Source organism: Sceloporus occidentalis, unplaced genomic scaffold (genome assembly GCF_023333645.1).
Source record: "Sceloporus occidentalis isolate IW3139 unplaced genomic scaffold, rSceOcc1.0.p SCAF_2, whole genome shotgun sequence".
NCBI lineage: Eukaryota > Metazoa > Chordata > Lepidosauria > Squamata > Phrynosomatidae > Sceloporus > Sceloporus occidentalis.
Genome location: NW_028316982.1, coordinates 84,692,501 through 84,716,936, shown reverse-complemented (window position 1 = coordinate 84,716,936; position 24,436 = coordinate 84,692,501). Strand labels below are relative to the sequence as shown.

General features: G+C 47.3%; 1 protein-coding gene across 8 annotated transcripts in view; it reads left to right on the top strand.

Moving 5' to 3' along the window:
• Positions 1 to 1,365: 1,365 nt before the first annotated feature.
• EBF3 (EBF transcription factor 3) overlaps positions 1,366 to 24,436 on the top strand; it is a 230,632-nt gene continuing 207,561 nt past the window's right edge. For 5 of the 8 annotated variants that reach the window (XM_089510161.1, XM_089510159.1, XM_089510164.1 and 2 more), the window contains exons 1-4: positions 15,182 to 16,304; positions 17,257 to 17,413; positions 17,878 to 17,941; positions 18,800 to 18,855. In XM_089510161.1, the coding sequence (XP_089366287.1) occupies positions 16,171 to 16,304; positions 17,257 to 17,413; positions 17,878 to 17,941; positions 18,800 to 18,855 (411 nt within the window). In that variant the 5' untranslated portion in view covers positions 15,182 to 16,170. Of the gene's footprint in view, positions 1,491 to 15,181; positions 16,305 to 17,256; positions 17,414 to 17,877; positions 17,942 to 18,799; positions 18,856 to 24,436 lie in introns of those variants that run through there. The other 3 variants (XM_089510163.1, XM_089510160.1, XM_089510158.1) reach the window with 2 other exon arrangements.

The window sequence follows — 24,436 nt, the reverse complement described above, 5'->3', positions numbered from 1 at the left end:
GCTTTGGACAGACTTCTCAAATCTAAGCCACTCGTCAGCGGTCTCCCCTCCAAGGACTATCCAGGTCTGACCCTGCTTAGCTCCCAAAATCAGTCGTAAACTGGTGCCTTGGACACTCTATATTACTTAAAAACCAACAATAACACCCCTAAGTCCCATATATATGCCTTTGAACAGAATTGGTTTAATATATATATATATATATATATATATATTTTATTTCCTTTAATTGATTTTTAATAAGAAGCCCAAATGCGTCATCATTTCACACTTAACTTCTTTTTAAAAAGGGGGGATAAGGTTATTCCGTAAAGTTGTGTGCGGATCTGTTTTAAATGTATATTGTACTGGACTGTTATTATTATTTTTAGTTTTAAATAGGTTCGCTCCCAAAGTTTGATCGTGGCTGTTTTTCATTCTTTTCTCTTCCCAGTCCTGTTCATTCAGAGGGAAGCATCTCCAGAGGTTTCTGCGTTGAAAAGGCGTCCCGCTTTCCTCACTCTGAGGCTGCGTCCGCACGGGAGGAATAACCCGGTTTGGTACCGCTTTAACTGTTGTCTGGCCCTTGGCTATGGAATTCTGGGAGTTGGAGTTTGTTGCGGGCCCAGAGCGGAGCGGAGCCAAGAGAGCCCCGGGAGAGAGAGAAGGGACCCCCGAAGGGACGCCAGAGGCCTCCTCTACCTCCTCCTCCTCCTCCTTTTCTTCATTTTCTTCTTCCTACTTCCTCTTCCTCCTCCTCCTGATTTTCTTCCTCTTCCTTCTCCTCTCCTTCATCTTCTTCATTTTCTTCTATTTCTTCCTCCTCTTCTTCCTTCTCCTCCTCCTCTCCTTCCTCATTTTACTCCTCTTCCTCCTTCTCCTGCCCCCTTCCTCCTCTCCTTCCTCTGGCCCTTGTCCTTGAGGGGTCTTTCCTCCTCCTTTGCCTCCTCCTCCGCCGCCCCCTGGGTCCCTCTCAGGGCTTCTTGTCCTCAGGAGGACCAAGGAGACCCCTTCCCGAAGCAAAGCCGGCAGGGACGGGGCCCAGGGAACAAACACCCCCCCCTCCCGACCCTCCGCAAAGGTCCATCCCTGCTCCTTAGCTCCTGAGCCCTCCTGCTCCCGGGGGAGGACAGCGGGGCACTCCTCCCGGGCAGAGGCTGGAAGGCGGAATGGAAGGGAGGACCCTCCAGTCCGCTGTCCTGGTGCTGATCTCAGCCTCCCTCTCTCTCTCTCTTTCTTTCTGTCTTTCTTTCTCCAAACTTTCTTCCCGCCCCTCCCCTTCGAGGACCCCCCTCCTTCTCCTGCTCTCCTTTCCTTTCCAAAGAGGGGGGCAGAGAGAGAGAGAGAGAGAGAGAGAGACGCTTGCGCACTGCTGCTGCCTTCCCATCCCGAGAAGTACGAACTACTACTACTACTACTAGTAGTAGTCTTATTCCTTGGCCCCGTTGCCGTCGGGGAAGCCCCGGTGCCAGCCTCAGAGCCCCCTGTTGCCTCCTCCTGAGCCCTGGAAGGTAAGTCAAGAGGAGAGGAGGGTCGGAGCCTGGCATGGCTCCTTCTTTTCTTTTTCTCATTCACTCTCTTTTTTTCTGCGGGGGATCTTCAGTCTTTGGGGGGGAGAAAAGAAAGAAGGAAGGAAGGAAGGAAGGAAGGAAGGAAGGAAGGAAGGAGACAAAAGTTGCTAAAGGAAAGAGGGGAGATTTTGAGGTTACAATCACACTGGAGACATAACCCGGTTTGGACCCGCTTTAACTCTTTGGCTCTTTGCTATGGAATTCTGGGAGTTGGAGTTTGTTGTGGGGTCTGGACCCCACAACAAACTCCAACTCCCAGAATTCCATAGCAAAGAGCCAGACAACAAGTTAAAGCGGGACCAAACCGGGTTATGTCTCCAGTGTGGATGCAGCCTCAGTGAAAGCCATCTCTCGGAAGCCCCGGCCAAAGCAATTAAAAACTCCTCCTTTCGGATTAACAGCCCCCCAAATTGATCGATCTGTCAAGAGGAGGGTTGATGGATGGCAGGTGCTTATTTCCTTGGTATGGAGAATTTTTATGTCCTCTAGGTGAAACGGAGTTCAACCCAGCGCCGGAGTAGATTGATGTTTTAATAAAAATAAATAAAGAGTGGGGAGAGAAAGGAAGGAAGGAAGGAAGGAGGGAAAGGAAAAAGAAGAAGGCTGGCCAGCTCTTTGGGGACCTCCAACTCTCCCATGGCGAGAGAGTTTGGATTAAACAAATCGAAAGGGGAACATCGTGGCATTTTGTCCCTTTTCTGTCCAGGGATCCAATGATGATGACAAGGCTCTAGTGGGATGTTCTTGAGCCAAAAGGAGGTCCTTAATTTGCTTCTTCCCCCTTCTTTTAAAATGTAGAGCTGCCCAAAATTGAAATCCCAAAGCGATCCATGTTTGATCAGTCAAAGTTGGGTGCTTTTGATTTGGAGAAGGGACTTAAACCAGCCTTTCGGGAGCTGGAACGGGAGCGATTCGCCGAGTGACCTGTAGGTGGCAGGCTTTCCCCGCGGTTGGGAGTCAAGTCCAGCATCATCTTCTGCTTCTCAAAAGCAAAGTGAAGGAAGAAGAGGAGGAGGAGGAGGAGGAAGAGTTGTTGCCAGGAAGGCTCCTACTAGCACTTCCTGTTTTTAATCATCCCAGGTAGACTTCTCAGTCCAATTTATACTCGTGTATAAGTCTGGAAAGTTTAGTCAAAAACAAATTGACCCCAAAAACCTAGGTCGACTTATCCAAGGGTCAAATGCAAATGTGATATGGCCATGTTCTAGAAGAGTTTATTCCTGAGGTTGTGCCAGCATCTGTGGCTGGCATCTTCAGAGATAGATGCCAGCCACAGATACTGGCATAAGGTCGGGAATAAACTCTTCTAAAACATGGCCACATAGCCCCAAAACCCCACAAAAAAACTATCAATGCTGGCCATGAAAGCCTTCAACTTCACATTGTAAATATTATACTTTAGCTCTTGTTTAAAAAGGAAACAATACCTTGGTGGAAGTCAGGGGTGCAATCTGTCCTAGAAGCACTGACCTCCCTCTATTTTCTCCTCCATCCAGCCTTTAGCGTGAGCCGAAACAGTTATGCCTGCCATAATTTTGTAGCCTTGTTTTCCTTTGCTTCATCCTTTAGATCCTTGATTACATGCCCCTATGTTTTTACCCTCAACTTATCCAAGGGCCATATCAAAATCCATAATTTTGCCCCCCTCGGCTTATACCTGAGGTCGAGTTATAGTCAAGTATATAAGGTAAGCTTTCTAAAGCCACCCTCCGCACCTCAGATCTAGCTGAGCTAGGCTTAACTCCTCCAAGGAACCCATCAAGGGACCCCAAGAGACCATCCCTTGGGAATCTTGGTCTACAGGTCAAGTCTACAGACCAAGTTTGGTGGAAGAGAGTCCCACTTCAAAGGGCAAGGATCAGCTTCATCCTCCTGGATGGGTTACTTGAGGGTCCAAGGGTGTATTGAATGACCAGACATTCTTTTTTTCCTGCCTTACATCCCAACCATCTTCCCAGAAGGAATTCCAAAACGCTCGCCAGTTTGTTTTTGGCTTTGAGTTGATTGTGACTTACATACTTTTTGGTATGTCCTACATTTCGAAGTGCCATGTCCTCCTTTGCAGTTGTGACATCTGGCCATCCTGGGCTTAACCCCCCCCCCCCCCAGAAACTCATCAATGGATGGTTGGGTGGGAGATTCCCACTTAACAGGGCAAAGATCAGCTTCATCTTTATGTGGGGGCAACTTGGGGATCCAAGGGAAGGGGGTGCATTGAAACCCCCAGGGTGTCCTCCTTTTCCTGTCCTACATTCCACCCTCTTGTCCAGGAGGAATTCCAAAACGTCCTCCTTGATTGAGAAGCATGGGTTTACATTTACATCAGTGTTTTTTGCTTTGATTTGGTATGTCCTAGAGATTATTTTTGGAATGTCCTGCACTTTGAGGTGCCTTTTTCTCCTTGACAGTTGTGACCTCTGGTCACTAAATCCCTCCGAGGAAGTCATCAGTGGGACTCCAAGTGGATGTTGGATGAGAGAGTCCCCCAGGGAAGGGGTTATCCTCCTGAGAGATTAAGTCGGGGGAGGGGTGGAAGAGAAGGAGGGCATTGAGAAGAAGGGAGGAAAGTTCAGACTTCATCCATAAATCATAAAAGAATGCATGCATCCCTCCATCCCTCCTCCATCCATCCCTCCATCTCTACCAAAGGATGTTGGACAGCGCTGGTCCAGCTGGATGCAGCAGCCAGAGCATCCTTCCTCCCCGCCTTCCTCCTCCTCCCTTTGCCCGCTTTGCAATGTAAATTTCAGCGGGACAAATTGCTTATTAATCGTCTCTGGGAAAAAGGAGCCCGTTTCTTTCTTTCTTCTTTTCTTCCCCCTGTTTTTTTCTTCTTCTTAATTTCTGCATGGCCCCCAGCTATGCTCTGGGCAGCCCAACCGCCCAGCACTTAGTTCTCCCTTCATTTCAATAGACTAAAAGGGGGGAGAGAGAAAATAATAATAATAATAATAATAATAATAATAATAATAATAATGCAAATCAACCGAGTGTCCAGACACAGAGAGAGAGAGATCCTTTTCTTTCATTCATTTCAATCCCGAAGCCAAATCGACAGCCCCCCTTTTTATTATTATTTAAAAGTGACTTTCAAGGATCTGAACAGGTCATAGAGGTCCCTTCACCCGTCTTTCCTGGGAGAAAGGCGGCGTTAGAAATGAAGGAAATGAATAAAAATAAATTGGTGGTGGTGGTTTCCGACTTATGGAGACCCTCAAGGGAAACGATCGTAGCGGGGTTTGCTTGGCAAGATATGTTCAGAGGAGGTTCCCCAGAAGAAGCTGAGAGAGTGTGACTCGCCCAAGGTGGCTTTCCCTAGAAAGGAGAGGAATAGGACCCTGGTCTCCAGAGTGGCGCAAAGATTTTATAATAAATCCGTAGCATCTGGGCACTGAGAGTTGATCCGCACTGCAGAAATAATCCGTTTTGGAATCACTTTGACTGCCATGGCTCCAGGCTAGGGTGCCACAACAAACTCCAATGCCCAGAATTCCCTAGCCTGGAGCCATGGCAGTCAAAGTGATTCCAAAACGGATTATTTCTGCAGTGCGGATGCAGCTTAAAAGGAAAGTATATCCATCCTGCCCCGTTCTGGGAAGAAATTGTAGGTTCCCTGTGTGTAGTTTGTGTGTTTGTGTGTGTTCCCTGGGGGAGCTGGAAACTCCCCGGCCAAGAAAGCAGTGTCCTTCCCCTTCGTAGCAAATGTCGCAACTCTCTCGTCCCAGAAATGAGTGCCAATGCAACTTCGCCGGCGGAGCGGCTTTTAAGGTTTGGATGCTTGAAAAGGCAAGAAAGCCTCCTCCTCCTCCTGGTCTCAAGGCCAGGAAAAACCGGGTGCACCAAGAAAAGGAGCCGATCCACCGTTTTCTCCAAATATTGAGGTGCCAGGGGAAGGAGGAGAGAAAATGATTCTAAATATTATCCCTTGGGTTTGCAAGGAAAAATCTCTCTCTTAGGGTTCCAGTCTCCGATCGCGCGCGCGCACACACACACACACACACACACACACACCTGGCAAGTCACATTGTCTCAGCCTCAGATGATAGGCAAGGCTGAAGCCCCTCTGAAGAAATCTTGCCAAGAAAACCCTTAGGGTCTCCACAAATTAAAAAAAATGACTTGGACGCACCCAACAACAAACAACTGAATTGTTTGCGGAACAAATAAAATGTTCAACATTTGCTCATTTTGGGGGGGGGGGGGACTTTGACCAGGGACAGAAAGTGGTTCCAAATTAATTCAGGAAGACTTGCTTTGGAAATGTTTTCTGTACTCGAAGGCTGCATCTGCACTGGAGGGCTAGTCCGGTTTGAGACCGCTTTAACTGCCTTGGCTCAACTCGGCCAGGAAAGAGTTAAACTCCTTCTTGTCTTGTAATCTGCATTTTCTCCGTAATAAAGAACAAGAAGAGAGAGGGGAAAAACCCACGAGTGAGAAGTTTGCAGACACCTTTCTTGATTATACCTTTGGCGATACTTCGGTGGTTTTTCCTCCCCCTTCCATCCATTTCATTTGCATTTTCTGTTCTTCGGCGGCGCTGGGCAAGTCTTGAGCGGAGGATTGAATTTTATTAGGACATCTGGACTGACAATATCAAACCCGACACCCCGCGTCCCAAAGCATGCTAAAATTTCAGAGTTAATTAGAACGGAGTGTGTTTAATTAAAGCCAATTATAATATCTGAAATGGTTTCGGATCGATCCTGGGTTGTGCCGCCGGAGTCGGAGAAAAAACGGGGGGGGGGGGGGCTAAGAAAAAGAAGAAGAGGGGAAGAGAGTCTTCAAACTTTGGGGAAGGAAAGGGTTTTGGAGGCTGGGGGGGGGGCCTTTGGAAATAAATCCGTAGTCGAGAGAGAATCACAAAAGACCGGGGGGGGGGGGCGAAAATAGGGGCTATTTTCGGTGTGTGATTTTTTTTACAACGGCTCAAGAGGTTTGGGGATTTCGAACCCCTCCTAGTTTCAACACTAGACCCTCTTTTCCCTTGCGATCTGAGGGTCCCACTTTTTAAAGAATAGCTTTCATGCTCAGGGAAATCGTCTGGAAGGCAAAGACAAAATCCGTCTAGTTTTGCAAATGTGGTGGTTTAGTTTCAATAGACCTTTATGTATGTTTTCCCACACTCCATCCTTTCCTTTCCTCCCCTGCAATCCCTCTTTCCAGATCCTGTCCATCTCCCAAAACCAAAGATCCCTAGCCCCCTCCAATGCAAAGAGGAGACATCTTTCCCCTTCCAGAATCCAGATGCAACACACTTTCCCAGGTTGAGTGTCCATTTGACTCCACTGGGACTCCTCTCTCAATTCTCCTCGGACCCCCTTCCTCTAAAATAAAGGCCATTTCCAATTGTAGCTGCTTTGCTTTGGGGGGGGGGGGGAGGAGGGAGAGAGAACATACCTTTGCATCCTTTTATTTATTTTACCCGAATGGTGCAATTCCTTAAGATTGTGTGCCATCCCAGAAAGACACACAAAGGCAAGGTGGGCTTTTGTGTGTGTGTGTGTGTGTGTGTGTGTGTGTGTGTGTGTGTGTGTGTTGCTTTTGAAAGAGACGGCTCTCTGCAGCTCTTGTAAGTCTTAAAAAGTGGACTTTCGGTTTTAGAAAAATGGGAGAAAGGAGTTGTTTTAAGGAGTCTGAATGTTTCGGGTTTCTTTAGGAAGCTCCTCTGTGGAAGAGATCAGGAGGAAGGCCTAAGAAACTGCAAAGGAGGCTCCAAGGGAAGATGGCTGATCTATCTGCCTATCTATCTATCTATCTATCTGCATATATATCTATTTCTTCCTGAATACACATATATTTCTTCTATATACTTGCTATATATTTTTCTTCCCTGATACATATATATATATATATATATATGTATATATGTATATATGAAGAAAACTGTATGTCTGTATCTGTGTGTGTGTTACTTTCCCCCCATATATTATGTATATACATTTCATATTTCACTTTTCCTCCCTGATATGTGTATCCAATATATGTGTATCCCATAGCTAGAAAGAGAGAGAGAGAGAGAGGAATCATCCTACCATTTCACTAAGGCCAGGAGATGGGAAGAACGGAAGAAGAGAGAGAGAGAGGTGCTACTTTTTGTGTGTTTCTCTCTTTTTCTTCCTCCCTTCTGACGATCTCAATCTTCTTTGCCTTGAAAAATCTCTTTTCCCCACCCAAGGAGGCGCTGTTCGTCAAACTTCACCATCGCCGCCCGGCTTCTGAGTGCTAGATTGTTTTTCCCCCTTAGAAAACTAAATCTCTTTCTTCCAGGAGGAGGTTAGGTACAAGAAGGGGTGGGCTTCGCAAAACTAGCCCCGAGGACCTAAGAAAACAAAGAAAAGGATTTCCTCTCCTCTGCTTTGTCCCCTTGATCCCCCCGAAAGAAGCGCCTTTGCTTCAGTAAATCAAAGCTGCGAAAAACTTTGCGATCGGTTCCAGGGTTCACTCCAGGGTTGGCCTGGTCTCACCCTCCAAAAAAAGACCAAGGAGGGAAGATAGCATGGGTCCGATTCTCTATATATGAAGGTGTGGGCCTCATGTACTCAAAAAACCCGGTGCCCGTTCTTTTCTTTTCTTCTTAGATCGGTTGGTATACCAAAAAATGAGTTGTCAGGCGCGGGATCCCTAAGCAAAACTCCCCCTGACTTCGGAAAGGGCCGAGATCCTTTCTAGAAAGTGGACTGATCCGCATTATCTTTGCAGTGTGGATGGCTTCAGGCATGGTTGGGGGGACTTATGGGGAGGCGATCCCAAATCGAGTTTCCTGATCTTTCCTTTGGGGTGTAAAACAGCCGCCAACTTCGGATGTGAACTCTTAGTGTTGCTACAAAATGAAAAGGATAGCGTTCCTTGTCCCCTTTAGATCTCCCTGCTTTGACCCTCCTCCCCCCCCCCAAAAAAAAAAGCCGATCTGGGCAGGAGAAAGGCCTTACACACACACACACACACACACACACACACACACACACACACCATACTGTTCAGTGAGTTACGCTGCGCTGGCGTTTAACCAGGGCTGCAAAGGGCGCAACCAGAACTCAGGATCCGCCAGCGGAGTTTGGCCATTCAGTTCCCTCGCGGGGTGGTGAAACGTGGTGAAACGTCCCCGACCCGAACCCTTTTGGGACACATGCCCTTGGCTATGTGGAAACAAACCCCATTGGCACACACCATTTCCCCCCAGCTCCTAGGAGCCAGAACACAACTTTGCAGAGATTTGTTTTTAGGGGAAATCGGGCCTCAATTCCTCGGAACGGAACCCGAAGGGCGTCCTTAATCCGAAGCGCTTGGAAAACTAGAAAGCTGAAAGGTTGGGTCGGGGCCAATTGGCTGGAGCTCAAGAACAGATTAGTTGTAGTTGTAGTTGTTGTTGTTCGCCTCCAAGTCGTTTCCGACAAAGGCAAAGCTATTACGGGTTTTTCTTGGCAAGTTTTGTTCAGAGGCGGTTTGCCAGGAGGGACTTCCTCTGAGGCTGAGAGAGTGTGACTTGCCCAGGGTCACCCAAGGGGGTTAGTTGGGGCTGCTAATCAGGACAGTAGGGGAAAATGTGTGTGTGTGAAAGAGGCACACACACACACTGAATGAAGGCACTTTCTTCTTAACGGAACTTTTCCCCTGCCCTCCAAAAGTTTCCTTAGTAAAAACAGAAACTCTTTTACTCACAGAGAATGAAGGGAGATGTGGGAGGAAATTGGGGAGGGGGAGAGAAGAGGACCAGAGGAGATCAGGGCCCCAGGCAGCCTCCCCCCTTCCCCCCCCCCAGTGGATCCCTCTGGGAAAAAGTCGGAGGGTTTGAACCGCTGAGAAAGCAACAGCTCTTTCGGATTCAGGTGGGTGGCAGGGCACTCAGAAGCGGAGGGCTGTCCTGTAATAAATAGTCCCTGGAGGAGCATCCTGAAAAGTGTGTGTCTGTCACAACCACACACACACACACACACACACACACACAGAGAGAGAGAGAGAGAGAGAGAGAGAGAGAGAACAGAGTGATCCTCTGCCAGGCTGGTAGGAAATGAGTCTCAACTGGAATCTGTTGGGATCCCTATCCAGAGTGTGGTTGTGGGTCCTTATGTGTGATGTGTCCTTATGGATTGGACTCTGAAGATCAGGGATCGAATCCCAGTTCAGCTCTGGAAACCCACTGGGTGACCTTGGGCAAGTCTCACTCTCTCAGCCTCACAGAAAATCTCATCGTAAATTGGAAAGGACTTGAAGGGACACAGCAACAACAACAACAGCGGGCGGCGTGTTGTTGTTGGGGAACACTGGAACGAATTAGGGGCCGGTTTGGGGGTCTAGAGCAAGAGCAGAACTTTGAAGAACCGGCGTGGCTTAGTCATTTGAGGGTTTTACTACGATTCTGGAGAGACCTGGAGGGCCTTGAACAAGTCACACTCTCTCAGCCTCAGAGGAAGGGAAAGCCAAACCTCCTCTTTGCTAAGAAAACCCCATAATAGGGTCGCCGTAGGTCGGAAATGACTTGAAGGCACCCATCAGCAACAAGAAGATTTATGGGGAGGCCCCTGGGCTTTCTTTTCTAGTGGGATGGCTCTGGATGTGGTTTCTGGTTGTTGTTGTTGTTATTTTTCTGGGGGGTGTCTTGGCTTGCGGTTGCAGGCCAGGGAGTCCTCTGTCCCTTTAAGGTCAGGCCATGCTCTGGTATGGTGTTCTTGCCGGGGAGGACAGCTGGGCACTGGCCATCTGACTGACTTCGCCTTGACATCTGGGAGCCCACTGGTGTGTGGCACGCGAAGCGCTTGATGTCGCTATTTAAATGCAAATTTCCTCGCGGGGGGGGGGAGGAAAGAGAGAAGGGATCATTGAAGCCTCACCCCGTAAATTCACACAAAAGGAACACTTCACACACTCCGAAAAGGAGGAGGAGGGAGGCCCTACTTGGGGAGGTCTTGCCCGCCCCATGCAAATCCCATTCAAATCCCCCAAAGCCTTCTGCCTGGGCTAAGGTCAAGACTCCTTGGGGGGGGGGGGCTGTAAGTCCCATTCCCTCCTGATCCCCGACTCTTCTGAGATTGGGTCGGATCCTCTTGGGAATGCCCCTTTTCACTAGGGACTGAATGGAAAAGAGGTTGGGTAAAATAACCGTAATATTTTTTATGAAATGGGGTTGTCATTTAGTTGCAGAACTTGCCAAAGTTTTCAACCTGGCCTTTAAAGCGGCGGGGAAAGTTTGTTTTCCAGGCGCAAAGAGTGCCCTTTCCCTCCTGGGACATCAAGGCTGCATCCGCATTAGAGCAATAAATCGGTTTCATACCACTTTTAACTGCCCTGGCTCAGTGCAATGGAATTCTGGGAACTGGAGTTTGTTGTGGCCCGCCCTGGGGCCACAACAAACTTAAAAGATAAAGCGATGTCAAACCCGCTTATTTGTTGTTGTTGTTGTTGTTGTTGTTGTTGTGTGCCTCCAAGTCCTCAAGGGAAGCGATCCTTTTCTTGGCAAGGTTTGTTCAGAGGGGATTTTCCCTTGAGGCTGAGAGAGTGTGATGTGCCCTGCACCACTCTTCTGACTTTAAAGCCCCAATATCCACCAAACATTAGTCGGGCGTTTGGGGGGAAACAAAACAAACCCCCACAATCTCAGCAGTCTCTTTTCCTTGCCCTTCCTTTTTGCTTCTCTCCCCATCCCAAAGGAAAAAGGGTTGCCCCTTGCCTTCCCCCAGGATTATAAACCGGAGTTTGATGGAGGGATGTTTGCAAACAAACACCCCACACAAAAAAGGAGCCCAAGGCGTTCCTCCTTCCGATCCAAACCCGGGATGCCATTTCTTTTTCTTTTCTTTTCTTTTCTTTTCTCCTTTCCTTTCTTTCCTTTCCTTCCATGTGGCTTCTAGCCAGAGGAGAAAGAGAAAGAGGGGGAGAGAGAGAGCAAAGTTGGTGAATGATAAAGACCGTATTTTCCACGCTTTGGGTGCAAGGACCAGATGATCTCGAAAATGAGCTGAAATAGATTCAGCCTCAGAGTCTGATGTGAAGAGCAGCTGACTCCCCGATTCCTGGCCAGATGGCTTCTGAACACAGATTTGCATTCATTTTCGCTTAATATCGTCCAAAATAGCGGGACAGCTGCATTTGTTGTCAAAAAGGTTTAACCCCCCCCCCCTTTTTTTTTTTCTCTCTCTCTCTTTCTTTTCTGGGGCAGGATCGTTACCTTCTGCGACTTAGGCAACTTTCACCCCTCTCCTCCCCTCCCTCCCTCCCCAAGTCCTTTAGTCAACAGTATCAGATTTAAAAGGATTTGTTTTTAAAACCTTCTAATTTGGTAATCAGATTTAAATCGCCTTGGCGCGTGTAATCTGAATTAAAAGATACTGTAAATGGTTGGGAGCAGGAGGCTTTTGTCAGCCCGGGCAAGGAGTAACTTTCCTCCTTTGCTTCGGTGTGTTTCCCAGCATGACTGGCATGGCCAGGTCCTTGCTTTGAGGAAGAAAGGATATTTGAAGAAAGGGAAATTAATAATAATAAGAACAACAACAACCCAGACAAGAACTCTTTGTGTAGGATGGATGCAAGAAGCTTGATCAGCTAAGGATGTTACACAAAACACACTTGACAGAGAGAAAGAGAGATAGCCTTATTTTTCTCCTTCCATCAACCTGTTTGCAACTTGACTTTCCTTCCAAGAGATCCCTTTTCCCCCTCCTTCCATCAAACTGTTTGCAATTTGAGTTTCCTTCCAAGAGATCCCCCTTTCCCCTTCTTTGATCAACCTTTGTAACTTGACTGTCCTTCCAAAATATCCCTTTCCCCCTTCCATCAACCTGTTTATAACTTGAGTTTCTTTCCAAGAGATCCCTTTTTCCCCTCCTTCCACCAACCAGTTTGTAACTTGAGTTTGCTTCCAAGAGATCCCCTTTTTACTCCTTCCATCAACCTGTTTGTAACTTGAGTTTTCTTCCAAGAGATCCCTTTCCCCCCTCCTTCCATCAACCTGTTTGTAACTTTCCTTCCAAAAGATCCCTTTCCCTCCTTCCATCAACCTGTTTGTAACTTGAGTTTTCCTCCAAGAGAAGTGTGCCAACCTTCCAGTTTATGAGTATGGAGACAGGATTATTTTTCCCCACCCCTCCTTTTTCTTCTTCCCCCATTCCTTCCTCCTTTAATTTATCACGAATACTTTCTATACACTTTGATTTAAGGTTATTAACATTCTATAGACAGTGGCATCTTTAATATGTGGCGATCGCTTCTAAAGACTAATCTCATTACCCTCAAATAGTCATAAAATATGATTTTATTATACTTACGTATTTAATTAGACGGCCAGCAAATGTAATGGATTTGGAGATCGGGGAAGAGCAACAGCTTTGATAATTCACTTATCTTTAGCAATAGTCATTAACCCTCCACACCAGCCAAAGAGAGGGCTTCCTAAACAACACACAACATCGGAGGAGGGATCCCTTGGTAACACACACACACACACACACACACACACACACACACACACACTTCGGACTTCGATTTTCACCGATTCATTAAAATATTAACTCACATACCCTGCCAATTCGCATATAAGGAAGCCCTAACCCACCCAAGATTGAAGGAGGGGGGCTGGGAAAAAGAAAAGGCTTTTCCTGGAAAGAGAGAGGCTCTTGTCTTATCTGGTGCTTTTTAAAAGAATCAAAGAGAGAGCGGGTTGAGAAAGACATCTCTTGGGTCCCTCCCAAAAAGACTCCAGGACCCCTTCTGCTTATCCTCCCCTCCCCCCCTTTGTAAAAACAAATGCCCTTTCCAAAGCTTGGGTCTTTCTTGGGTCGCTATCTGAGCATCCTTTACTCCAGCAAGGAGTAGTTTCTATCTCGTTTCCCACCGCTGCAACCTTAGGCAAGCTTTACTCCGGAGTAAGTCAGGTTGAGTTTAAAGGGGGCTTTTACTCCCGAGGAAAGCAAATCCAGGGCTTTGCAAAGAACCGTTGCCCTCCCTGGCTCCCTTTCCCTTCTCTCTCTTTCCTTAATTGCACCCACCTCTCCGGATTCCTCGAAACCGAGAGTTTGGTCCGTCTTTCCTAATCTCTTCCGGGGAAGACCTCAAAGGATCAGGAGGACTCCTCTGCCCGGATCCCCTCTTCTTTCCAACCTGTTCTTTCCCCGGATCAAGAAGAGGGGAAGGGATCCCTTCGCCTTAGAAAGCAAGGGCGAGCACTGCTTCGGATTTGTTTTATTTTAAACTCCAACACAGGTCTTTACGGGATGCTCTCCTTTTTTTCCTCCCCCGCTGTTGCAAAATGCCAACAGGAGCATCACTTGAAATAAAATAAAAGTGTGATTGGAAACATGGGGGGGGGGGGGTAGTGGAGGAGGGAGGGAGGTGGGCTATTGTTCTGGAGGCTAATGTTACTAGAAAGTTTGGGGCTGCCGGCTACACACACACACACACACACACACACAGAGAGACATCGACACACACACATAGACACACACTCCTTACACAAACCCCTGGCTACGCGATGCCCACTGGTAACCAACAGGATCATTGCTGCCCAGTTGGCCCACCTTGCAGGTCGAGGGCCAGCTCTACTACTATCCGCAGAGCCCTCCCTGAAGTGTATCGGTGTGTATTTGTGTGGGCACTCTTTATTTCCCCACCAAATGGACCCGAGCCAATTCTCTTCCTTGTCGGAATGGACCTTTCCTTTATCGATTTGGACCCCAAATAGTCTTTCAAAGGGGGTGGGGGTGGGAGGAGGTGGTAGATGTATGTGTGCATATGTGTGTGTGTGGTGTGTGTGTGTGTGTGTGTGTGTGTGTGTGTATATATATATATATGTAGTTGTGTGGGGGTGAGTGGGTGTATATGTGTGTGTGTGTGTTTTGTGTGTGTATATATATGTGTGTGTAGGTGTTTTGTGTGTGCATATATATATATATGTGTGGAGGGTATGTTTTGTGCATATATATATATATGTACACACACAAAACATACACACGCACACACACACATACACACACACATATAGGTGTGTGTGTATAGGTGTGTGTGTGGGTATGTTTTGTACAATATACATATATATACACACATACACACACAACACACCTACATATATACATATGGAGGTGTGCTGTGTGTGTGTGTGTGTGTGAGGATCAGGCTCCTTCACCTCCTTCCACCCTCTTTCCTCCACTCACATATACACAACACACAACACACACATCATTCCTCGACTGCTTCTCTTTCTCTGGCCAGCCTGGTCTCTCTCTCTCTCTTTTTTCTATCCGAGGCTGGCTCGCCTTCTTGGAACGATCCCGACTCTTGGCCAAAGCAAGGCAAGGCAAGGGGCTCTCCAGCTTGTGTTACACACACACACACACACACACACACACACACACACAGAATCCCCTTTTAATACCCCAACTTCATTGGCTGCCTGCGCTCTCCTGCATGATGTTGCATGCCTCTATATACCTCCTCCTAGGTTGATGTATAGAGAGATATGAAATAAATCTGCCTCTGTGTGTGTGTGTGTGTGTGTGTGATTCCTCTTGGATGCTGTGTTGTGTGTTGGGGTGTGTGTGTGTGTGTGTCGGGGTCTGATCGCGCGTGGCCTGGGGCTGGGGGCCGTCTTCTTTGCCGGGCTGGCCATATATGGCCCTGTCCCCGCCTCTCGCACGTCAGAATCTGACAGCGCCGTTCCCGGGGGTTTAGAGTTTTGGCTCCCGGGAAAGGTTCCATTCCTCGGGGATGGAGGGCTGAGTTTTGTCGGCTTCCCATCCATCCTGCAAGACGCGAGCCGGGCCCCCTCGCCAAGCCCTCTCCTCTGCGCCCAGGAACCCACCTCCATGGTAATCATTTCTCCCTTTTCCCCCCGTTTATTTGTCTTTTGGAGCAGAGCAGCCTTTGGCAGAAGTGGTCGATTCAGCAGCCTCCTGAAGCTTGTGGTTCGCGAGGGGCTTGCCTTCTTTTTTTATTTTTGGCTTCTTGTTTTGTGTGTTGTTGTTTTTTTGTGTGTGCGTGTGTGTTTGGACACTGTTTGGACACTGGGATGACACCACGTTGAGAAGGAGCCGCGGCAGCCCGGTTATTTATTGGTGAAAGGCAAGAAGGAGAAGAAGAAAAGAAAAAGAAAAGAAAAAAAGAAAGGAGGTGGAAAAGCAACGTTTGCGACTTTTGAAAAAAACACCACCAGAAACAACAACAACCAAAAACTTAATTTTTTTCACCCCTCCCTTCAACCCCTGCGGGTTTTGCTTTTGTGTGTGTTGTGTTTTTGTTGTTGTGTTTTTTTTTTAAGGGGGAAAAAAACACCCCCCAAATCCTCCAAACTGGAACGGCATCCAAGTAAAGCTGCTCCGTCTCCGTGCCAAAATAGAGGGACAGATTGAAGGCGGACGGAGGACTTGAACTGGGCTTTTCTCCTCCTGATCGCGGGGAGTAAAAGCCACCTCGCCAAGGAGAGCGGGAAGGAAGGCAAGAAAAAAGAAAAGAAAAAGAAAAGAAAGACAGAGAGAGAGAGAGAAAGAGAGGGGGAGGAGAGAGAGAGCAAGAGAAGAGAAGAGGAGCCCCTCCGCCGCCATCAACTACTACCCCCCCACCCCCTCGAGCTGACATTTCTCATCATTCCCGAGCCCCATTTGGAGAGGAGCTGGTGTCGCCCCCCAAAATTGTTTTAATGTTTGGGATCCAGGAAAATATACCACGAGGTGGGACGACCATGAAAGAAGAACCGCTGGGTAGTGGGATGAACCCAGTCCGGTCATGGATGCATACCGCGGGGGTCGTGGATGCTAACACAGCCGCCCAAAGGTACGCTGCCAAATGCTCCCCTTCGGCTTCTCCTTCTCCTCCTTCCTCTTTTTCTTCCCTTTCCCCTTTATTTTCCCCTCGGCCCCCCTTCCAGCGCTTGGGTTCCTCTCCTCCCGACCGTAAATCGCCCTCAGTACTCCAGATCAATTACAATCTCCCTCAACTCCGCTTCCAGGGCTCTCCCCCGCCCCCTCATCCCCACCTCCGCTCCTCTTGCCCTCCTTTCGCAGCCTTTCTCGCTCCTCTTTTCTCCCTTTCCCTTCCCGTTGCATCCCATCGCGGCTATAAGGATAAATCCAGAAATCCTCCTCTTCCTCCCCAGATGTAAAAATTCCTTGTTGTTGCTCTTTCCTTCTTTCCTTCCTTCCTTTTTCTTCCTTTTTTTCTCTCCCTTGCCCCCTCTTCCTTCATTTCTTCTTTTTAAAAACACTACTAGTACTAATCCGTAGCCCTTCCTTCCTTTCTTTTCCTCCTTCCTTCCTCTTCCTCTCCTCCTCTCCCTTCCTTCCCTCCTTCCTTTTAAAAATACTACTACTGATAATCCGAGGCCCTTCCTTCCTTCCTTCCTTCCTTCCTTCCTTCCTTCCTTCCTTCCTTCTTTATTCCCTTCCTCTTCCTTCCCCCCTCTCTTCCTTCTTTCTTTTTAAAAACACTACTACTGCTGTTAATCGGAAACCCTTCCTTCCTTACTTTTTCTACGTGCCTTCCTTCCTTTTAAAAACACTACTGCTACTGCTAATCCGAAGCCCTTCCTTCCTTCCTTCCTTCCTTCCTTCCTTCCTTCCTTCCTTCCTTCCTTCCTCCCCGCATTCCCTATTCCTCCCCCGAGTCCCCTGCCGCATTCTCTCTGCTTCTTCTCCGGAGTCTCCAGTTCTCTTACAGAGGCATTATTGTGTGTCTTTTCTCCTTCTCTCCCTTCTCCTCCTCCTCCTCCTCCTCCTTCTCCCCGCAGCGGAGTGGGTTTGGCTCGGGCGCATTTCGAGAAGCAGCCGCCTTCCAATCTCCGAAAATCCAATTTTTTCCACTTCGTCTTAGCTCTGTACGACAGACAGGGGCAGCCGGTGGAGATTGAAAGGACAGCCTTCGTGGACTTTGTGGAAAAAGATAAAGTAAGTTCTTTGTGTGTGTGTGTGTGTGTGTTTGTGTGTGTGTGTGTGCTTGTTTGTCTAGAACATAAACCTCTCCCCTAAACCTTTTATTTGTTTGCTTTTTAAAATGTGATTGAAGTCTGGTTCAAACGATTAAAAGCAATTGCCACCTTGGCTTAGACCCTGCAGTTGTAACGGGACTCCAAACCACGTGTAGTTTCTGCAAGTTGTGATGCCAGCGATTGGCCCTTCAGACTAGTTTGCAAAGTCGCCTTTTGCCTAAGAAGCTTCTTTCAACAGTTAAAGCCAACTTTTCCCTCCGAGGAAAACCCCTCCCGCCCCAAAGACAAGAAAACACAAAACACCCCCGATGGGAAATCGCTATAGAAATCAGATCTTATATTTATATATATAGGCACTCAAAGGCCACTTAAGAACTCCTTAAGAACAAGGCGTTAAACGCAGCTATTTGTCCTTGCTTTCAGGAGCCCAACAATGAAAAAACCAACAATGGGATTCACTATAAACTCCAGTTATTGTACAGCAATGGTAAGTTTTTTTCCAATCCTTTGCTACCTCTTTTTGTTGGTGTTGGTTGTCGGGTTCCTCTGTGTGTGTGTTAGAAAAACAACGTCCCCCCTCCTCTTTCTGCAAAATAAATAACTAAATAAAATAAACAAAGGGTATAAAGATTTTGAGATTAAAATTACATGGCTGTGAACACAGCTCTTCTGGTGGCAGAGGAGGAAAACAAAACATCAAGGATCAATAAGTCAATGGTACTTTACATGATTAACCGGCTGGTCTTGAAGCAGAAAGTAACAAAGTGTGTGTGTGTGTCCCCCCCTTCTCTTTCCATCGGACACCCATCCACCCAGGGATCAATATCCGCCCAGCACAACATCACTTTTAAAGAGTCCCCCTCCAAACACGTTGGGCAAATTAAGGTTAATTCCTTGTGGTGGCTTAGCCCTGTCGTGCCAAAGGGAGAAAATGCCACACCAGAGGAATCTTGTAGGAAACATCGACCAGGGATATTACTGTATATTCAGAAAGAAGTCCCATCATGCTTCTTTCTAGGGCTTCTCTGCCTTTAGCTCCAGTCTAAAATAGCCTCTCTGTTTCCCCTGATCACACTCCAGGCAACTCTGTCTTGTTTCAGACAAACCAAGCTGCCACACAACCTGCGATCTTGGTTATTTTTTAATTTGAATCCCCCAATTCCAGTATTTTATTTAAAAAGCCTAGGTTTCTGGAGACAGCACACAAGGTGTGATTTTGCTGCCTGTTTCGAAGCATTGTGTATAGTTTGCCTCCTTTTCCCTAGCATTTTCCTGATCAAGATTTGCTTTCTCTCTCTCTCTCTCTCTCTCTTTTGTTTCTGTTTCTTCCTTCCTTCCTTCGCAGGAGTTAGAACGGAACAGGACTTGTACGTTCGGTTGATAGATTCAATGACCAAACAGGTGAGAAAGTTTAAGCTTCTTCTTTATTTCTCTCCATCTTCTTTCTTTTTCCTGAGAGTTGTGTGAGTTGTTGTCTTCCTCCTCCTCTTCTTCTAAGGGGAACAACAAAAAAGGAACTCTTCACGGTTGTGTTTCCTTCTTTTGAAGGGTTCAATTAAAACCCCATTTTAGGGACGGATCTTTTTTAGGCGGTGAAATGATTTTTTTATATTGTTTCTATCCCGAACCTATTTGCCATATCTGGACCGATCAGATTTCCCCTCTGATGGATATTAGGGAGAAGGAGAAGTGACACGGGAGGGTGGTTAGTCCAAATTTATTTATTTGGGAACGATTTGGAGGCTTTAACTGGAAAGTGTGGAGGGAAAAAAGGAGGAGAGAAATGGCTCTTAATCCTGGCGGCCTGGAATGAAAGGTGGCTTGTTTTCCTCCCATCCCTTTTTCCTGTTCTTTCCATCCCCCCCTCCCTCCATCCATCCATTTAAAATGGGATGATTTAGTCTCGCGAGACGTTTATTTGGGACGTAAAAGTTAAATGGGGCTGAGGTGAAAAGTCATCTTGTTCTCCACTAGTCCGGATTCACCTCGGAGTCGCCCCCCATCTCCATAATTCAAGCGCTGTGCTCCAGGGGTCACCCAAAGCCCTCCGTTTTAGTTTATCTTCTTCCCTGAGAGCAGCAGCAGCAGCAGCAGCTCCTGTTTCTCCCTCGAACCTCTGTCATCCCTTGTAAATAACATAATTACAAGCAGCTCCTGATTAAATTATTTAACCTGCCTTGTGGCCGGCTTTCTGGAGGATAACTATCCCCGGGAGGAGAAGGAAAGCCCCCTCCAAGGCTAGGAGAATTTCCTTCCTTTTGTCAAAGAGAGAGCAAAACAAAAACAAATCCCCCCCTCAACCAGGTTGCCCTATACTTCCCCTTTTAAATTGGGATTTGAATCCAGTCCTGGTTAACTTTTAAAATGGATTTTTTAACATTGGCTAAAATTGTTTTCCACTCCTTTAAGAGAAAACAAAAACAGTGTTCCCATCCATAGAAACTAAGGGAGCTGGTGCCTTTCAGGAAACGATAAGAGTTCCCCTTGGAAATGTTATTCCTGCCCACAATCATTTTGGTTATGTTTATGAGAGAGAGGAGGAAGAATCAGGTGGGTTTGTTTTCCATGCCATCGCTTGGAATATATCTATATATCTATATCTATATCTGTATCTATCTAGATAGATATTAAAAAGTATATTAAAGGAAAACAAAGGCTAGGTTTTTCAAACTGCTTGGGACCCCCTTCCCAGCTTGTTTCAGCTTTTAAACCTCACGTCTACCTTTCTTCCCCCTCCTCTCTTGAAAAGCAGAAAGTTTACCAAGGATCTTGACCACATAATAATAATAATAATAATAATAATAATAATAATGATAGGAAGAGGTTGCCATGCCTCCAGCATATTGTCGGAGTGGTGATCCTGGGCAAATCTGAACAAGTCATTATCTCAATATAGAGAAGCCCCCCTTTTAAACTCTGTTTTGTTGTTGTTGTATAAATGCCCTTTCGTGAATTGCGGCTGAATGGTTTCGGAAGGAAAAAGAGGCTAACGTTTCCCAGCACCCTTTCCTCTGTGATTACCATTATCGTTATTGTTGGCCGTGGAAGCAGGGCTGGGAACCGAGGCTTCTTAGCTCTCCTTCTCCTTCTCCCTGCGCTGAGGGGAGGGAAGGGGGGCGAAGCGGAGGGGTGGCTCGCAATTGCCGAGTAACTGATCAAAGAGTCAATGGCGCTGAACCGACAGTTTATGGATTTCTGTTGGGGCTCCAAAATAAAAAATAAATCACATCTAAATGCGGGGATTCATCAGAGGCGAAGTAACCATCCCCAGAAGTTATGTGTTGCAGCCAGGCTGCTGCCACAACAACAAGGCGACATTTCTGCAGCCGCCGCTCAGGGCTTGTCAGGTCGCCCGGGGTCAGAGATTAGGACTCCAGGCTTTTTAAGCGGGGAATTTAGGCCTGGGCTCCGCTTCATCGGTGGCTGCACCCGCACTGCCGAAATGACCCGGTTTGGGGCTGGCTTTAATTGCCACGGCTGGAGGCTATGGAATTCTGGGAAGGGTAGTTGGTTGTGGCACCAGAGCTCTGCCGTGGCAGCTAAAGCGGTCCCAAAACGGTTGGTTTCCATTGCGGATGCAGGAGGACTTTTTATCTTTGCAAGGCTGGCTTTGGAAGGGAACTCCTTCCATCCAGCAGCAGGGGATTGTTAACAAGCCCCCCAAATAAGTGGCTAGAAAATACAATAAGTGGGTAGGTAGGGATACAAGGGGGAGAAAGAGTCTTTTTCACACTTGGAGGTGCTAAGGCTGGCATTGGAGGGGAGGAGAAAAGACTGGAAATGGAGAAGGAATGCTCCCCTCCACCTTTCTCTCCTTCTCTTGCTCTCTCTCTCTGTCCTTCGCCTCCCAGCCCCCTTTTTGCCAGAGAGCTTTGCAGTTAATGGGAAGGGAAGCCAGTGACCTCATGGAGCACAGACGGCGGAGGCCCAGGCTGGCTGGGAAGAGAAAGGGAAGGGAAGGGAAGGGGGAGGCTGGCTGGGAAAGCCGGCGAGGAAGGAAGGAAAGAAGGAGGGAAGGAGGGAGGGAAGCGCCCCTTCTGCGCCAGGAAGGTAGGCAAAGGCTGGCAAAGATGCCTCGCTAGCTGCGGCCTGGAGGAAGAAGAGGAAAAGAAAGTGGTAGAGGAGTAGGAAGAAGAGGAAGAAGAAAAAGAAGAAGATAAGGTGGTGGTAGAGGAAGAGGAAGAGGAGAAAGTGGAGGAAAAGGAGGAGGAAAGGGTGATGTAGGGAAAGAAAGTGGAGGAAGAGAAAGAAGAGGGGAAAAGGGGAAGGTAGTGGAAGAGGAGGAGGAAGAGGTGATGGAGGAAAAGCACGTGGAGGAAGAGGAAAAGAAGAAGAAGGGGGTGGAAGAGGAGGAGGAAGAAAAGGATGAAGTGATGGAGGAAGAAGAGGAAAAGAAAAGGAGGAGAAGAAGAAGAGGAGGAAGAAAAGGATGATGAGATGGAGGAAGAGAAAGTGGAGGAGGAGGAGGGGGAAGAGGTGATGGAGGAAGTGAAAGTGGAGGAAGAGGAGAAGGTGGTGGTTGTCTCCTCCTTGGGCGGGCATCCCTGCCTCCTTTGCCGGGAAGGGAAGCCGGGACGCGGGGGAGAGCTCTCTCTCTCTCTCTCCCTTGGCGCCTGCGGAGGAAAGCTGGAGCTCGGGCGTCTCTCTGGGGCTCTGCGCTCCGTCGTCTCTCTCTGCCTTCCATTCTCCAGGGGAGGAAGGGCTGAGAGAGAGGGGCGGGGGCGGGAAGGCTTTCCCAGGAGCTGCCTGCGGAGTGGAGCCAGTCCGGTCAGGCACGACGGTTCCCCCAAGTCTGGAGATGGGGATGGAGGGAGAGAGAGAAGGAGAAAGAGAGAGAGAGAGAAGCGCACCTCCAGCTCCTCGCCATCTGTTAGAGCCTCTGCTCAAAACCCACTCAACCGTGGGCCCCCGACACACGTTGCCTCTCTCTTTTTTCCCTTTTAACCCAAGAAAAATCATTGTTAGCAGTTTCAAAATAAACACCAGATTGCCCATTAGCAGCTTTGCCTCCCTTCCCTTCCCTTCCCTTTCCCTCCCGAAAAGGTCCGGGCTGGAAGGAGGAGCAGATTGCTGCTGGGATTCCTCCAGGCCGGCAAGGAAAAGGGGGGCAAACTGGAGGGGAAATCCCCTCCTTTTGCCTCAAAAGAAGACCCTCTCCTTGGCATTTATTGCGCTGTTTCTATTTAGGAAGCGTTGGTATTAATCTTGCCACTGTGGCTGCATCCGCACTGCGGAAATAATCCGGTTTGGGACCGCTTTAAGTACTGTACCTTGGCTCAAGGCTATGGAATTCTGGGAATGGTAGTTTGTTGTGGCACCAGAGCGGAGCCTCAATGCGAATGAGCCTTGTTTCCTCCCATCTTTACAGCCCTTCTAACCGGCTCCAAACGTGACAGAAATACCCTAAAATACTAAAATTGGCAAGATGGTCGGGTGCAAAAGGCTGGAGAGAGTTAATACGGTTGTAAATGGAAACTTTGGAAAAGCAGGCTAGACACACAACAATTCACTTTTCCTTGAGTCCAAACCCCTTTTCCCTCCAAAAAAAAGAGAGGGAAAAGAGAGGGAAAAGCTTGGTGGGCTTAAGGGAAGGAGTCATGTTTCTTTTTTTTGGGGGGGGGGGTGCTTTGGACTCCAAAACTCAGGTGTGTGTGTGTGTAAAGTGTGTGTAAAGTATGTCGCTAATGCTTCTAATTGAAGTGACATGTTACCATAAAGGGTGTGTGTGTGTATATATATATATGTGTGTGTGTATATATACACACATACACACACATATACATATACATATATATGTGTGTCTATGTCTATGTATATATACACATATTACATTTTCCTCATCTGCAGCTTTTTATGACACAGCTTTTAATAACATGTTATCACAGTGTGTGTGTGTGTGTATCTATCTATTTATACACACACACATACATACATGTGTGTCTATGTCTATATACACATATTACATTTCCCCCCCCATTTCCAGCCTTTTTTGACACAGCTTTTAAAGAGGCAAATAGGGGGAGAAAAAGGAGGGAAAAACACTCCCCTCACAAACCAAGACCCCTCAGCTTTTCCCATACACTGTGTATTTTATCCTTCTTTCAAATCCAGTCGATCCCATCCAATGAAGGGAAAATTGGGGAGGAAAAACCCAGTCTTAAAAAAACATTGAACCCTGCAAAGAGAGTCCTCCTTTTTGGGTGTTTCTTTTCTTTCCCCTCAGGATTTCCCTCTCAACCTGAGCTGAAAGGGAAGCAAAAGGAGGGGCTGCATATAACATAAGGGGAAGGAAAGGCCAATTTAAGCCATAATTGGGGTTATCTCCCCCCCCCCTTCTTCATGCCATTATTTATTTAAGTGAGGTGGTATACTATTATTATTATTATTATTATTATTATTATTATTATTATTAAGGTTTGCCTCTGGTTGCTCCTCACAGGGGACTTGTGTAGCTCTTTCCTTTCCTCACGTTTTTAAACCTCCATTGCTTTCCCCAAAAGTGGGTTTTGAGAGTATGTTCACAAAGAAGTTGTATGTTAGGAATAAAAACTGCCCCTTTTTACACATGATTTATAATAAAGGAAACCCTATTCCATATCCTGGAACAAGGGAGCAGAGGATGTGAGGGAAATAGGAAATGTGGAGGGCGACGTTGTGTGTGTTTGTTTGTGAAAGCAGACTGTCAGAAGAAGCCCCTGTGCATTATATCCCGAATACAGTGGATCTATGAGGGGGCTCCAATCCCAAATAAATCCTAAATGTATCTATGGGGCTCTAAGGAAAGGAGTTTATAAGGGATGGAAGGTCAGGTCGGGATTTAAAGGGCCCTTCGCCTCCGTTTTCGGCTCCTTTTTCCAGCTTCAGAAACAAGGGGAAGGCAAGAGGGAGGAATAATGGGTGACATTTTGACAAATGGGTCTTGGACAGGTAAGCAAAGGGGGAAATAGGTCATTAAGTGAAATAATTTATCCCTCCCCACATA